Source organism: Sapajus apella, unplaced genomic scaffold, assembly GCF_009761245.1.
Source record: "Sapajus apella isolate SASKATOON/1434 unplaced genomic scaffold, GSC_monkey_1.0 scaffold61, whole genome shotgun sequence".
In the NCBI taxonomy this organism is placed as follows: domain Eukaryota; kingdom Metazoa; phylum Chordata; class Mammalia; order Primates; family Cebidae; genus Sapajus; species Sapajus apella.
Window position 1 is genome coordinate 8,317,738 of NW_022437001.1, and position 15,617 is coordinate 8,333,354.

At 37.2% G+C, this 15,617-nt stretch overlaps 1 protein-coding gene across 5 annotated transcripts in view; it reads right to left on the reverse strand.

The window, feature by feature from the left end:
* The window catches only part of HHIP (hedgehog interacting protein), an 89,822-nt gene that overhangs the window by 63,297 nt on the left and 10,908 nt on the right, over nt 1-15,617 (reverse strand). For all 5 annotated transcript variants that reach the window (XM_032246483.1, XM_032246482.1, XM_032246481.1 and 2 more), the window contains exons 3-4: nt 13,601-13,757; nt 12,707-12,908 (exon numbers count right to left, since the gene is read on the reverse strand). In XM_032246483.1, coding sequence (XP_032102374.1) covers nt 12,707-12,908; nt 13,601-13,757 — 359 coding nt within the window. The remainder of the gene's footprint in view (nt 1-12,706; nt 12,909-13,600; nt 13,758-15,617) is intronic.

A 15,617-nucleotide genomic window follows, 5' to 3' on the forward strand; every position in this document is an offset into this window, starting at 1 on the left:
TGGAACTCATTTGTATTTCAATTCATTTCATGGTATTTAAAATTAAAGTATAGAAATAAAATGCTTATTGGGATGCTTCCTCTGGAGGTTAAACAACAAATTCTTGGTTAACACTATCTTCTGTGTACAGGCGAGACTCTTTTAAAATGATATCCAACAATGTGACTAACTGCCTTGCAGAAATTTAGAATTAGAAACGCAAAGGTTAGCTGAAGTTAAAGGTCATCCCCCTACAGGCAAAGGGGGCCAGTTCCCTACCAATTTTCTAGCAGAACTACTTCCCTAGGGCACATCATAAAAGTAATTTACTGACAACTCACCTTACCAGGGGTCATCTGGGGCCTCAAGTCGTCTGGAATTCACTTTTAGAAGCATGATTAAGTGGGGACAACTATTGGCCCTGAAGTATTTATGCTGAGAACAAATGTCTGTCAGAATTAAATTCTTTGTGTGTGGTGGTTTCAGACTTAAAAAGATATGTGCCTGATGAAAAGCACATATATTTGATTCAGCAAATTAAATTTCAGAATGAATATTGGTTAATTGATTTATTCAGTTTTTTTTTACCCCAGAAATCCAAATCGAGAACGCAGTCTAATAAAAAGGATCATATATTTACCAAAAGTTAGTTATATTGTTTTCAATCTTTTCTAGTCCAGTTTATTCTCACAGTGGAGAAAAAATGCATTATACTATTTTTAAAAAGTGAGGATGCCATTTAAAGCCAACTAAGAAAGTTGGCTTAAAAAAGAAATGACAAGAAAAGCTATTTCCTAATTAAAACAGATCTCCTGCTTTTATTTTTTTGACATAAGATATTGGGTTTAATATTAGACAGAGATGGCCTTTGCACATTAAAAAATGCTAGAAGTTAAAATGTGTGTACATTGGACAAAATTAAAACATTATTTGACACTGTGGGTGGGATACAGCTCTAATCTATACAGCGCATGGAAACGAGGCTGGGACTTTCAATTGCACAGCACACATCTCAGTAATAACAGGGGATGAGGCATACAATTTCAGGGAACACCCACAATGAAAATTATTCTTTCCAAACAGAATTGTTTTGGAATAAGTTAGGTTAATTGGCATCAAGGGAATTCTTTCAAGGAAACACAGAGCCCTGCAATCCTTACATGTGCAAGTAAGATGATCAAGCATTAACCTCTTTCCCTTTTCAATTTTTCACATCTAATTTACTCTATCCACAGCCAAATTAACTTCTGTAGATTCAGATGCAGGTAGGAAGGGGACAGTTCTTTGCCAGCTTAACATACAGCCTGAAAGAATGATTTGTTAGATGAGGTTATTTTTTCAAATGGCAACAACAAAGAAGAAACCCACTGTGGATATTTGGGATTACTCTACTTTTGAGAGTGAACTAAGGGGACTTTATTAGTAAGGTCAATTATTTTACAATTTAAAAAGCTAGAAATTCCCTACAACAAGCTTTCCACATCCCCTTATTAGAGATCTATGTTTTTATATTCCATTATCATTTTAATCCTCTTTGACTTCAGGATACATGGATTTTGACCTTTTATATGCTAAATCCAAGTATAGTTAACCTTTTAAAAAAATTGTGTTTTCCCCCCTTACCCCCTTTAAATGTGCATTTCCCAGGAGGAACACATATGTGTGTGCATGTGTATCATTCAAACAGTGTTTAATTGTGGTTACCATTTTCATGAATTACCACTTACAGCTGGCATAGAGTGAGCCTTCTTCATTACATTACCACAGTTGATATTTTCCTATAATTTACAACCTTTCACCAGAACCCATGAAACATCCTATGTTGCTAATGTACTGAGTTTCAAAATTTGCACTTTAAAACTATGAGAAAGAATGTATAAATTTTGGAAACGCCATGTGTAAAAATGCTTATGTTTAATAGGAAAAATTTTGCAATATTCTTCCAAGTATCGACCCACTGAAAGGTAGAACTGAAAGGAACCTCAGATATTAATGGTTCTCTCATTTTACAGGTAAAAATTGCGGCTCATGTGGTGAAATGACTGGCTCACAGGCACAAAGAACATTCACAGCAGAGCTGGTACTAGAAGTCAGTATTCTACCCTACATCCCCACTTCGACCCTTGCCTCTCCAAGTCTACTCTCAGCATGGCTGCTACGGATCTTGTTTAAAAAGTTTAAGTCAGATCATATCACTCCTGTTCAAAACCCTCCAATGGTTCCCCATTGCACTCATCTCACTCAGTATAGAAGCCAAAGACCTTAGCAGAACCTGTACACTTCGCGGCCCCACCAACACTCAGATGCCCAACTCTGCAATCTCATCTCCTACCAATACTCTCCTCTTCCTTCACTTAGTTCCAGGCTGGGCTTCTCCCCCACCACCTCAAGCACTGTCCACTTCGAGGTCATGGTATATCTTGACCTTGACCAAGGTTTGAAAATTTACTTCTGTTTCCCTGCACATTGAAGACATTATCTTGTCATTAACCGAAACCTGAAATCTCAGTACACGTTGAGTTACTGCAGCTTTCAAAAGTTTAATTGGAACAATGATGATCATACAGAAAGACAACGCACCTATTGAGCAATGAGGCAAGGTACCCACATGAACTCTGCATTGGGAGTTGCTGACTGGGCTTCTGTATTATTATAAGGGGGAAAAAATCAAAATAAAGCAAAGCATGCCCACTATTTCCGAGCCTGGACAAGCATGGGGTCATCCAATGCCCAATCACACTGAACATTTCTCTTTTCCATAATTCTCTTGGAGACTTGCACTATTTTCCATTCCTCAGAATTGAGGAGCAAGAAGGAATCTAAGGTATTATTTAGCCTAGTCCTCTGACTTAAAAGATGAGGCCATCACGATCCCAGAAGGGATCATGCCACCATGGTGTGGCAAAACTGCTGTCATATGGACAGTAAATGAGTGATATGGCTATGCCATGATTAGTTCTCACACATCCAACTGAGGTGGGATATTACAGGAACGCAACCCATTAGAGATCAAAGGCTCTGATAATTGATGCTATCACCTAAGTTTTATTTAGTAGTTCCTCCAGTAACTAATTCTCAAGGGAAGAAGCTCACCTAGTCATGCCCAGAATACTTTTCAGTTTTTGTCTGCCTGTTTGTTTGTTTGCCCAGAAGTTTTATATGCACTAACATTTAATAAAGGCAAAATCTTAAGGGGGAAAATAAAACCCCTCCTTGGACAAGGAGACATTGTCTGCAGGTTGCAATTAAGGAATTTATGCAATTAAAGAACTATGTCAACTATAGGGTAAAGCATTTTGGTGCAACAAGCGTTAAGATTAGCCCCAGGGTGATGTACATAGACACCTCGGGTGTAAATATATTATTAACGTCATGGGGTCAACTGATCTTCCAAATCCCTGGAGATTTAAACAGAAGCTTTAAAGGTGATACAGAGAAAAATCACAGACAGGGCAAGAGAATGAACTATGTGGCTTTTTCAACCTCGGGTCACAGGTTTGAGTCCAGTCTAGGGTAGTAATTGATAACTTATGACAGATGTTTGGTGACCTGTGTGTGGGGGGATGTCGGTTCAAGTTTTGTTTCACTTTTCCTGAGCAGATGTGTTCACAACCATCTGCAAAGATATTTACACTTATGGGAGCCTCATCACCACATCTTTCCTAGAAAGCCTAAGAATGTAATGGAAATTAAATTTTGTTATTTCTATCCTCTTAAGAGTAGCACTTATGCATTTTTTTCCCAATCTCAAGCATCTTTTCATTCACACACACAATCATTTTTTTCTTTTCTTAAAGGAATTCTTCTGAACAGTTGGAAACTGTGGGCTAAGGTTTCTTATGAAACAGACATGCTTCCGTATCTAGAAATAGCCTGAGGACAGATGCCATTTTATTTAAGTTTGTGATCTGTTTGGATCAAGATGGGTTAGAATAAGATGCTGGTTTAGAAACAGCTTTTTAGAACTAAACAGTGTGGCAAAAACCTTAATTACTTTTGCACCAAACTAAAAGTAAATAATTTATATATATATATATATATATTTTTTTTTTTTTTTTGACAGAGTCTCTTCAGTCACCCAGGCTGGAGTGCAGTGGCACGATCTTGGCTCAAGTAGCTGAGATTACAGGCATGTGCCACCATGCCTAGCTAACTTTTTATTTTTATTAGAGATGGAGTTTCACCATGTTGGCCAGGCTGATGGAGCACTCCTGGACTTAGGTGATCCACAGGCCTCGGCCTCCCAAAGTGTTGGGGTTACAGGCTTGAGCCACCACGGGGAACGAATTTAGCTTTTTTTTTTTTTTTTCTCCCTCTGTCCCCAGGCTGGAGTGCAGTGGTGCAATCTCGGCTCACTGCAACATCTGCCTCCTTGGTTCAAGCAATTCTTCCGCCTCAGCCTCCAGAGTAGCTGGGACCACAGGCGAGTGTCACCGCGTGTAGCTAATTGTTGTATTTTTGGTAGAGATGGGGTTTCACCACGTTGTCCAGGATGGCCTCAATCTCCTGACCTCGTGATCTGCCCGCCTCCGCCTCCCAAAGTGCTGAGATTACAGGCATGAGCCACCGCACCCAACTACTCCCTCCCAACTCCTGACATTCTAAATCTGTGCTGTGAGCCATGGTTGCTAGTGGGCAAAAATATGTGCCTTCTTACTTTTCAGTCCCAGTATATTTCCTTTGCAAATCCTACAATTTATTAACTCTATGGCAGACTGACACAAACCATGTTCCAAAATAAACACAAAAAAGACCGACGTTACTATAATATCCAGGTTGAGAAAAACTACTGTGAAAGCAAGGAAATGCTGCTGAAAGGTTGCTGTAGTTCTTGTGGGTCGGCTGCTTTGTGTTTAGTCATCATTAGGCAGGTGCTCCCAGAAACTCCAGAGCTGGGGAGTTTGCAGAGTGAGGTGAGTAGAAATAGCCTATAACTAATGTCAAAAGCTGATGCTGTCAAAAGGTGTTGTTTTTCTCTAGTAACACATTTAAGTGAAAATATGTCCTAGGTTTATCTTTCTGAGGTAAAGAAAACACTTCCACATGCATCAGTAACTTTGTTTCCATGGGACTGTCATGTAATTTTGGTGTGAATGCTAATGCTATTACAAGTTTCCCCTAAGTTATCATTCACATACATTTTATTTTATTCATTATTTATTTTTCTTTTCTTTTTTGAAATGAGGTCTGACTCTGTCACCCAGGCTGGAGTGTAGTGGCAAAATCATAGATCACTGTAACCTTGAACTCCTGGGCTCAAGGGATTCTTTCGCCTGAACTTCCCGAGTAGCTGAGACTACAGGTGCATGCCATCACACTCGGCTAATGTTTAAATTTTTGGTAGAGATGGGGTGTTACTATGTTGGCAAGGCTGGTCTTGAACCCCTGGCCTCAAGCAATTTTCCTGCCTCAGCCTCCCAAAGTGCTGGGATTGGAAGTGAGCCACCAAAATTCCTGTTAAGAGGAAGTCTTTCAACACCAGGGTACATTGCTAGCAGTGGTCCCTGCAGCTTGTGAGTTATTCTGGGGGCTGGGCATGTTTTCCTTTCTCTCCTCCTTTTTATGTTAGGATGATAGATGATGGCTAACAGCTTATAAAGCACTTCACACTTCTGTGTGATTGTGCATGCAAAATATTAGCTGTGACCTTTTATTGTCTCTACTTAACAAATGAAGAAAGTGACCCTGGAGAGTTAAACAACTTGCCCAAGGCCAAACGACCAGTAAGGCTTGGTAGAAACAGTGGTCAGGACCCAGGCGTCTATCCCTGACTCTAGATGCTGGGCTCTCAGCCTCTTCCTTGAGCATGCTGACACCAACCATCATCACCGTTGTTTACTCAACATGCTCTGCAGTCTCTCCTCTCATGCAGTGCTGCTCATCGGAGGCATACAGCAGCATTTGGCAACACAGTACCCTGGTTGAGGGCACAGTGTCAATCTGCATTTAAAATCTGTCTGTGGTACTTGCTAGCTGTATTATCACGGCAGTTTCCTTAATATCTGGGCCTCAATCCCTTTATCTGTGAAATGGGATATTAACACCTACCTGACAGGGGTTCCAGAAGTAATCAATGTAATGACTATCAAAGTAAGTCCTTAAAAATTGGTGGTTATCATTAATAAGAAAGAAGCGAGTGTCTGCTAACAACACGGCTTGCTTGAAGACTATAGTATTAAACTTTATTGTATACTTGAAATTTGCTAAGAGAGTAGATTTCTTAAGTGTTCACACACACACACACACACACACACACACACACACACACAACTATAGTATCAGGAAATGATCAATTATCAAAGGGAATTCTGTACCAAAGGGAATTCTCTGCCATTTAGAGATAGGTCTGTGATGTAAGATATTTTCTTTTCATGAGGTAATACAGCCACTGGAAAACAATGGTAACAGATATCACCATTAGATTCCTTATTTTTTTTTTTTCCTAGTCAGAGATAGTCTCTAGAAAATGGTAGATATCTCACTTAGAAGTATTTTCTTTAAAGATGGCAGACTTTTTCTAGGGTCCAGATTTCTTGGTTTTTCACTTGTTTTAAATGGTTATCATAAGATTTCAAGATTTATAGCTTCTATGTCCTTTGCCCTTCAAATCTTAGGTAAATATAAAGATATTAATGTAAAAACTTTCCTTACCTCTGCCGTGACTGTCGGGACCTAAAACATAGGAGAAGGCAGGGCTTTCTCTACTCAACTGGAGAGACATTGCATCTGCCACTCCAGTTTCTGCCTCAGCAAAAACATGATGTCAAATAATCTATAGATTAAACTGCCTTAAACTGACATAACCACATAAATGCACACTTATACTTACTAAAAGGTTTTATCAATAGGATAGCAAATTCAAAAATAATAAAAGAATATCAGAAGCAAAAACTAACTCAACCAAATGGAAAATTACACTGAGATTATTTCACATTATTAAGGGACTTTTTGTTTGTGAAAAATAATTTTTCTTTGTGGGCATGTATACATTTAAAATCATATTAAAGCTATAAAATATTGAAAATGACATTTTTTTCACAGGGTAGAGAGCATTGTGATATAAAGGATCAGCAACACTCAATAAAATATAGTTGTATTCAAAGTCATGTCATCACTACCTTGACATTAAAAATAACTGCAGTCAAAAACTTTACTTGCCAGAGGCCAGGTGGAATTCCAGCACTTTGGGAGGCTGAGGCGGATGCATCACTTGAGCCGAGGAGCTTGAGACCACATTGGGTAACATGAAGAAATCCCGTCTCTACTAAAAACACAAAAATTAGCCAGGCATGGAGGCACATGCCTGTAATCCCAGCTACTCAGGAGGCTGAGATCAGAGAACTGCTTGAACCCAGGACATTACAGTGAGCCTAGAATGCACCACTGCACTCCAGCCTGGGCAATGGAGCAAGACTCTGTCTCAAAAAACAAACAAACAAAAAACAAATAAAATGTCTTTATTTGCAATGTGCATTTCATTTATATTTTTACATGACATAAATGGTTTATAATCAGGATTTTAAACTATAAAAAAAGAAGTTGCTTAAAAGTTTTATTTTGGTGAAAACAATTTCTACCACTTTTTGAATAAGTTTATTTATTATTTCCACCAATATAGCAGCTCTCTTTTAGATGAGGCTTAATGGCTTCTGAGCAGTAATCTGACAGGTCAAGAAGTTTAAAAATGCCATTTAGTATTCAAAAATATTCCACAAGGGTGATTCTTCTATTGCAATATTTAACAAACATAATTTGTTGCTTTCTTTCAATTAGCACAGGTTTTATTCTAACCTAATGCATGCTTAAAAGCAGAATTCTCAGCAATTTTTCTGGGGAAGCATTTGTTACATGGTCTAATAATCATATGTGTATGTGTGTATAATGTATATGCACGTTATGTTACCAGTACTACTTCTGAAAAATAAATTCCTTCTCAATCTGCTTTGACTCATTTCACTCAAGTAAAAACACACTAACACTTCATAGGTTGCTTTAAGATTGCAAGTCAAAGAAAAAAATGTAAAAGTTAGGTTTGACAAAGTTCAGAGAAATGGAACATCAGCCTCCAGGGTTGATGAGCACTTAGATTTCACTAAACTTTCGATGCTCATAAGTACATGTGTGATTTACAAGCCTGCGAAAACAGAGGCTGCCCCATTAGGGCTTGCCCTGCTGGACTCTGCATCCTCCTGCACATGCTCCTGTGACTCCTGGGCACCCGGACTGCTGTCTCTCAAGAGCCCCACCTCAATGGGCTCAGTCACCCGGACAATCAGCAGCTTTCAGCCTTACGGTCTCTCCTCCCCTGGTAAAAGGACTGATTCTAAAAGCATCTTTTGAAATGAGTATCCAAGTAGATAGAGAGGGACAGGAGTCCAGTGACACTTGTTCCAATGATAGACAAGCCTTTCAGCTTTGTGCGCTGTGTGCTGCCAGTGGAGGGCTGCTGAGGGTGTGAACCTCTTCGTTCTCTGGCTACTCGCAAGAACTAAGTGGCAGAGAATGGTGCTTACTAGTTTCCTTAAGGGGCCACCCGGTAAAGTGACAGGTGCAGGCATGTCCTTCCTTTAACACACATGCAAAGCTAAGACTGACTTTCACATTCTTGACAGTCAGGAGCACTTTGGAGAAATTACACTAAAGTATCTTCTGGTGGCCTTGTCACTTGTAACAAGGGTTTACCATATATAATCACAATGCACATATCTTAAGATTAGGAACAATGGCAATTTTGCCAACTAGCTAAACACCAGATTCCAAAATTGAAGAAAAGCGGAAAAAAAATTAATGGGTACAGCCATTTCTCAATTAGAATTAACTTGAGATTTTTAAATACCTTTTTTTTTCAAATGGTATTTAGTATGCCTTATATCAAGCATCGTACATGCAGCCAGAGTTAACCCCATTCTTCACTCAAGTTGGATAAGTAATATATATAAGCTAAGTAAATGACAAAAGGTACAGGGCAAATGACAACTGGTGTCCAACCAGCTGCTCTTAGCTGTCATGTCAGAAACAGGACTTAGGTGTAGGCTTGGCAGAGAAAATATGTCTCATTCAATGTGTAACTGACCCAGAAGTTTTGCTGTTGACATCAGTGGTTTTCAAATTGACTACATACAGAAATTACCTAAGAAAGCTTTAAAAACATATTGCTACCTGGGTGCCAAACCCAGATATTCTAATTTTTGGGGGGATATAATAATTTTTTTATTTATTTATAAAATAAAATAATTTATTTTATGGTTTTGAGATGGAGTCTCACTTTGTTGCCCTGGCTGGAGTGCAGTGGCATGATCCCGGCTCACTGCAACCTGTGCCTCCCGGGTTCAAGTGATTCTCCTGTCTCAATCTCCTGAGTAGCTGGGACTATAGGCACGTGCCACAATGCCAGGCTAAGTTTTTGTATTTTTAGTAGAAACAGAGTTTCACCATATTGGCCAGGTTGGTCTTGAACTTCTAACCTCAAGTGATCCTCCCGCCTTGGCTTCCCAAAGTGTTGGAATTATAGGCATGAGACATTGCACCCAGCTTGGCTATAAGAATTTTTGAAAGCTCCTGGGTGATTATACTGTGAAGCCATTCTTGAGAGCCACTAGTCTATCATTGCCAAGGACTTTACACAGATACAGCTGGTTTTAGTACTTGCCGGAAGCTCTGATTCAGAGCTCAGATTAAGCTCAATTTAAAGATTTCAAATCACCCGGTATCTTAAAGAAGTGTTTCTCTCTGAAGATAGTACAATTTTTGTAAATTTTGCCCTTTGGAATAAAACAATAACAACAGAACAATAATAATGCTGCATGTGCACATGCACATACATAGCCACACACACAATGAAAGTTTTAAAGTTTGTTCATCAATTTGACACTTGGGCCATTCTTCACAGTGTTAGTGATTAGCTTGCAGAGTACACTATCGTCAAAGACACACCAAATCACTACATATTTTTAAAACATATTCCTGACTTATGCTTTAATCTCAATGCCACAACTTTTTTTCTATAGCAAAAAGAAGTTAATTCTTTAGCTTGTGCTGTGCATATTCTTCAGATTAACTTTTTCTCTGGGAACTGCAGACAGATTAGCCCCTAAGGTACTACAAGTTCTTACAATTCAGGCAGCATGATCTTGGTGTTTAAAAATAAGACATCATATTTTTAGCTTCAGTCAGAGCCATTTAGGAAGAGTTGTTCAAGTTCCCTTATGATTGGCTCTTGGCTGATGGTATCTGTCTTAAGCAGTTATAAGAATCAGGGTTGGCAGAGGTTTAAAGAGATAAGCAAGTCCAACTCTTGGCCACAAAAAAGGTCAGCCTTTGCCATGTGACAGAAATTACTACCAATTCTTAATCGACATTAGCAGACAAAGATTTCCAGATTTTTTGTATAGCCAGCAAGAGATTTCAGAAACTCTTATTATCAGGAATTCTTTCTTATGTCTGACTTAACATATTCCTACTGGTCATCAATTTATGTAATTGTGAAGGGGGTCTGCACTGTGGTTTGTGTTATTCTCAATTTCAAATATGTGGAGGTTGGGTTTAGTATGTATTACCAATTCTGTGATTTGAGTATTGCAATTAATACTTCAGTCTGTTAAACAGCTTTATGCCCCCTCTTAGAATTTTAAAACTAAAAAAATAGAGTTAATATATATAATAATTAATGAAAATTCTTATTTGCATTTGTGCAAAATGATTATTGACAAACACAGAATACTGTCTTAAACATAAAATAACTTTAATATATTAAAGAAGCCAGAAATAGCTGTGAAAATGCTTTTACATTACATGTCTTTGAGGGGCAACCACCAAAATCAGTGCTATGACCAGCTCATGAATGTGGCAGCATCTGTCTCATCATACTGACAGTGGCCTTAACTCTTCCAATCAGGGACGTCTATGGGGAGTTCAATAGACACTGAAATGAAGGTTACCTGCAGCATAACCTGCTTGAGGTAAGAAGGATGTGATCTCATTACTCACTATACACACTCTGTCATCCATGTGATATATTCCTATCTTGTTGACATAATTAGTGCTAAAACACTAAAGAAATTTAAAATATTGCACTTTACAATATGTCATGTAAGTTCACTAGAATAATAGATTTTGAAATATATTTTAGGTCCCAGAAACCCTGGAGCTCTTCTGGAGAAGGAGGTCCAAATTCTGCAAGTTTTCTTGCAAATTTGGCCAAGTTCTGCAGAATTCCTAGAAGACTGCAGAACACACATACTCAGAACCAAGAAACTATTATATCCTTGCTTGCACAATTTTATTGCATGATGAAACATCTCCATGTCAGAACTGAATTTTCTAATGAATCATCAGAGATCCCTATGAAGAGGGTAAATTGAAATAGGAATGCTGAAGAAACCCTTTAAAAGGGTTTCTTATATTTACATATTTACACATGTAATATTTACATATTACATATTTAAAAGGCAGTCAAATTGAGGTAGAAACAAGAACATCAGTTCTTGTTCTAAAACCATTTTCCAGTATTCTGAGCCCTTCTTACATCTATATTTTATCATACATATCTTTTTCATACAAATAGTTTTACTCAAAGCACATTTGAAAATTATTATTAATATTGATATTAATTCTCTCAAATATTCTCTCAAATATCTGAAAACATTTTTAAAGCAAATTGGCAATAAGTATTATGGTTATAATCTTCAACTGAGTAATGCCCCTCCTGTGAATGCATGTTTAGGAAGTCATCCATGATAAGATTAAATAAAACGCACAAGAATAATAAACATTATTTACAATGGTAAAAATTAAAGACTGAAGTCATCTAAACTCTCACACAATAAGAAAATGAAATAGATAGCAGGAATGTATCTATATTTTTTCTGAGTTGTTTCTTCTGATTTGGGTCTTCTTACCACTGAGTAGAGCACAACAAAGCCAGAAAAATTTCATTTCCATGTGAGCAGGAGACTATAAATCCTCCTTCAGTCTTTTTTTTTTTTCCAGTTAAGAAGTGAAAAGGATAGCCTGTTCTTTCCAAATCATATTGTTACTTTGTTTCACTCTAAAACAGTAATGCGCTATTAAATGTGTCTTCATTTTAGAATGTCATCATTTCCTTTATAGTTTAGTATTGCTAATGTTGTACTCTTATGAAACAAACTTGACAATAATTTTGTTTACATACCTAGGTTATTTAACAGGAGAATTCAAATTAGAGAAGTGAAAAAGGGCAATATATGTTATATAGATGGCTAGTTATAGAAATATTTGACTTACCTGTAGAAACATTGTACAAGGAAGTCATACTATAAGTAGCATTTTTTATGAGACAGACTCGAAAACAGAGATGGTGAAAGAATGATTTGCAGTTGCCAAAATAACCAAAAGGTCTCTTTGCTTCTACTAGCAAATGTTGATGTACAATCCTGTGCTATGACCATTAAACAATATTTAAACAAATACTTTATAAAGTCAAAGATTCCTTTAAATTTTTCAATTACATAGGGAAAGTATGTCAAATATCAATTAGATTGCACAGCACCACAGTCAACAAATAACAGAAATTTAATGTCACTGTCCTAGTTTTTCAGGTGCCATAATTACTGTTTCCTTATGTTGCCCCCTTATTTTCTCCTGCAAGATTCTTTCTTTTATTACAAAGAAATGCTTTCACTGAGGAAGGTAACACTAAAATAAAATTAACATAGCCACCACAAAAATATATAAAATTTAAAAAGCCAACCTTTATTCCACTTTGAACAAGTTTGTGAATGTCCAAATAAGGCTCCTTGAAAATTTCTCCTTCAGGGGTAAGTATCTTCACATAACCTTCTTTTTCCAGAATGAAGAGACGGTGCGAGCCATCCCCACTATGCAGGGCACCAACGGGCTGCCGCAGCCCACTCACAACCTCCTGAATACAGAAGCAGTTGTGTTTGTGCTTTCTAAACAAATTAAAGAAAACCAGTAAGCTTTCTTGAGATGAAGGAGATAAGGGATGCACTTGGCATCCTGTTCAAACTCTGTTTCCTGTAGGAATCATGGTTTTGAGAACCATGAAGTGCTGCTAACCCAAGGGTCACAATATAATTCTTTTAAGTGGTTCTTTTAAATTCTTTCAATGGTAAACGACAAAATAGTCCCCTATCAGAAAGTAAAATAAGAGAATCAAAACATGTATATGTTTTCAAATACCATTATCTTATTTTCTCATCTTTCAGTGACAATAACTAAAATGAGCCTTACTCACAATAAATAAACCTTACAGAAGATATGTAGAGAGAAAGCTTTAAGATCTATTTATAGAAATCTGATTTGTTAATAGTAATTGCGCTGAACACTTTCACAGTGCCATAGGCTAACAACAATTGTAAAATTCAGGCTTAAAACTATACCCATAAAATTCACACGAGTCATAGAGAAGCCAAGCTCATAATATAAGATGAGTAGTCTAAGTATTAAAAGCATTTAAGCTATGATTTTAGAGAAACAAACTACCACAAAGAAAAAAATAAAGCATCTGGAGGATATAGCTGCTGAACATAAGCAGAGACAATTGATTCACTGTCAAACCCACAAGATTTGTCAGTTGGGTTTTTTTTTTTTAAAAGATTAAAGAGCATTTATCTTTATGAACCTGCTGATCTCTTCCACTTTGTCGTATTCTTCCATCTGGTCCAAGTAGTTAGATGCTGGTCCTCTGACTTGTTTTCTTGGAAAATCCGGAAAGCACAGCCCACCATCTTTTCTTGCATAGTAAAAGCAAAACTCATCTGCAGTTGTTTGAAGGAGACCTTTAAAAAATATAAAAAGACTCATTAGAAACACGTAGTGTCATAGTAAAACCACCTTATTTGAAAGATATAAGATCAGGAAAACAATTTTTAGAAACTAGATGGATATTTTAGGAAGAGCCTAGACTGAAATAAAAAGACACACCTGTAATTCCAATACTTTGTGAGGCTGAGGAAGGTGGATCACCTGAGGTCATGAGTTCGAGACCAGCCTGGTCAACATGGTGAATCCCCGTCTTGACTAAAAATACAAAAATCAGCCGAGCGTGGTGGTGTGCACCTGTAACCTCAACTATGCAGAAGGCTGAGGCAGGAGAATCATTTGAACCTGAGAGGTGGAGGTTGCAGTGAGCCAAGATTGCACCACTGCACTCCAGCCTGGGCCACAGAGTGAGACTCTGTCTCAAAAAATAAATAGATAATAAATAAGAAGAAAGAAAAGAATTGGCGGTTGGGATTTCCATTTGCACTTTAAACAAAATCTAAAAATTGTAGTAAAACTGAAATAACATTGTATTGGGTATTTTTAAAGTCTCCTGTGAAGTACAAATAAGGCAAACTTGGCATTTATCTTGTTATTGCATTGATTTCTTTTCAAGATTCTCTAGTTACTGTATGTTGTACTTGTGAGCTTATCTCATCAATATTTAGCATTTTGTCCTACGTTACTAAAAAATTCCTCAGATGAACAAACTAGAATCAAGAAGGAAATAGGCCATCAGGTGCCAGTTTTGGTTATTTTACAAGTTTTAGTGTATGGCCATTCACATAAGATTAAATAATAAATCTAATGAATAACATAAAGTCATATCCTATGATAAATAACTGACTGTGTAATGATCAAGCAATGAATTGATGCTTGATCATTATAACAGAGCCTCCATTTTCAAATACGTAAGTGCCTTTTTTCTGCACCTTACTTATAGGAGATAATGATTAATTTGTAATAGAAAAATTATATTTAAAATATTCCTTCAATCTTCTAAAAAATATGAGACTCAATAGAAGCTAAATGAAAGATGTTTTTTCTTTTCTTACACATTAAATATTTCATCATATAAAGACAGCTAACTTTGAATATGAAAGAAAAGAACTTTATGGCAAAAAAGTTTTGATATTACTTTTACAGTTTGAGTTAATAGGGTGTTATCTTTCTGGGACATATTAAAAAGACTCACTTCCACATGCTAATGATTTCTGTTCTCAAAATAGGATGGTGCTACCAGAGACAGCCTTATATACGGTCCTAAATTGCTGCTTCTGGTCTTATACTTTATGTTATATCTAAAGTTTTGATTTTTATGTGACAAATTATATTATCATACCTCATCAATTTTGTGATAAATGCACTGAGTAGTTGAGTGGAAATTTACAAGTTGTATAACAAATTCAGATTTAGCAAGGATTTCTAAGAATAAGAATTTGGAATCAGCCAATTGAGACTCATCAATGGTGCATAAAAGACACTACAAGTTTACTTTCCGTGTGCTTGACCTAGAACCCCTCAAACCTAAAACTTATCTTAGAATGTGAAGGTCCCAAATGGTTGTAAAGCTTGAAGTACATTTTGACCTAACTTTTGAGTGAGATGTATCAGCCTGACCTTTCTGAGAGAGACTCTTCCAGGCCAATTTCTGACTGAGCTATTGGAAAAGATCTTGTCTTTGGCAACCAGGAAAGTAAGAGCAGATGTCCTTGGGAGTGTGCGTGCGTGTGTGTGTGTGTGTGTGTGTGTGTGTGTGTGTGTGTGGTGCAGGGCACAGAAAAAAAGAGACAAGCAGCTGGGAAGTGCTCCATGGGAGGGGTAAGCAATTGGAAAGTTATCTTTCTTTGACAAAAATTCAAGGATTAGGAACTGGG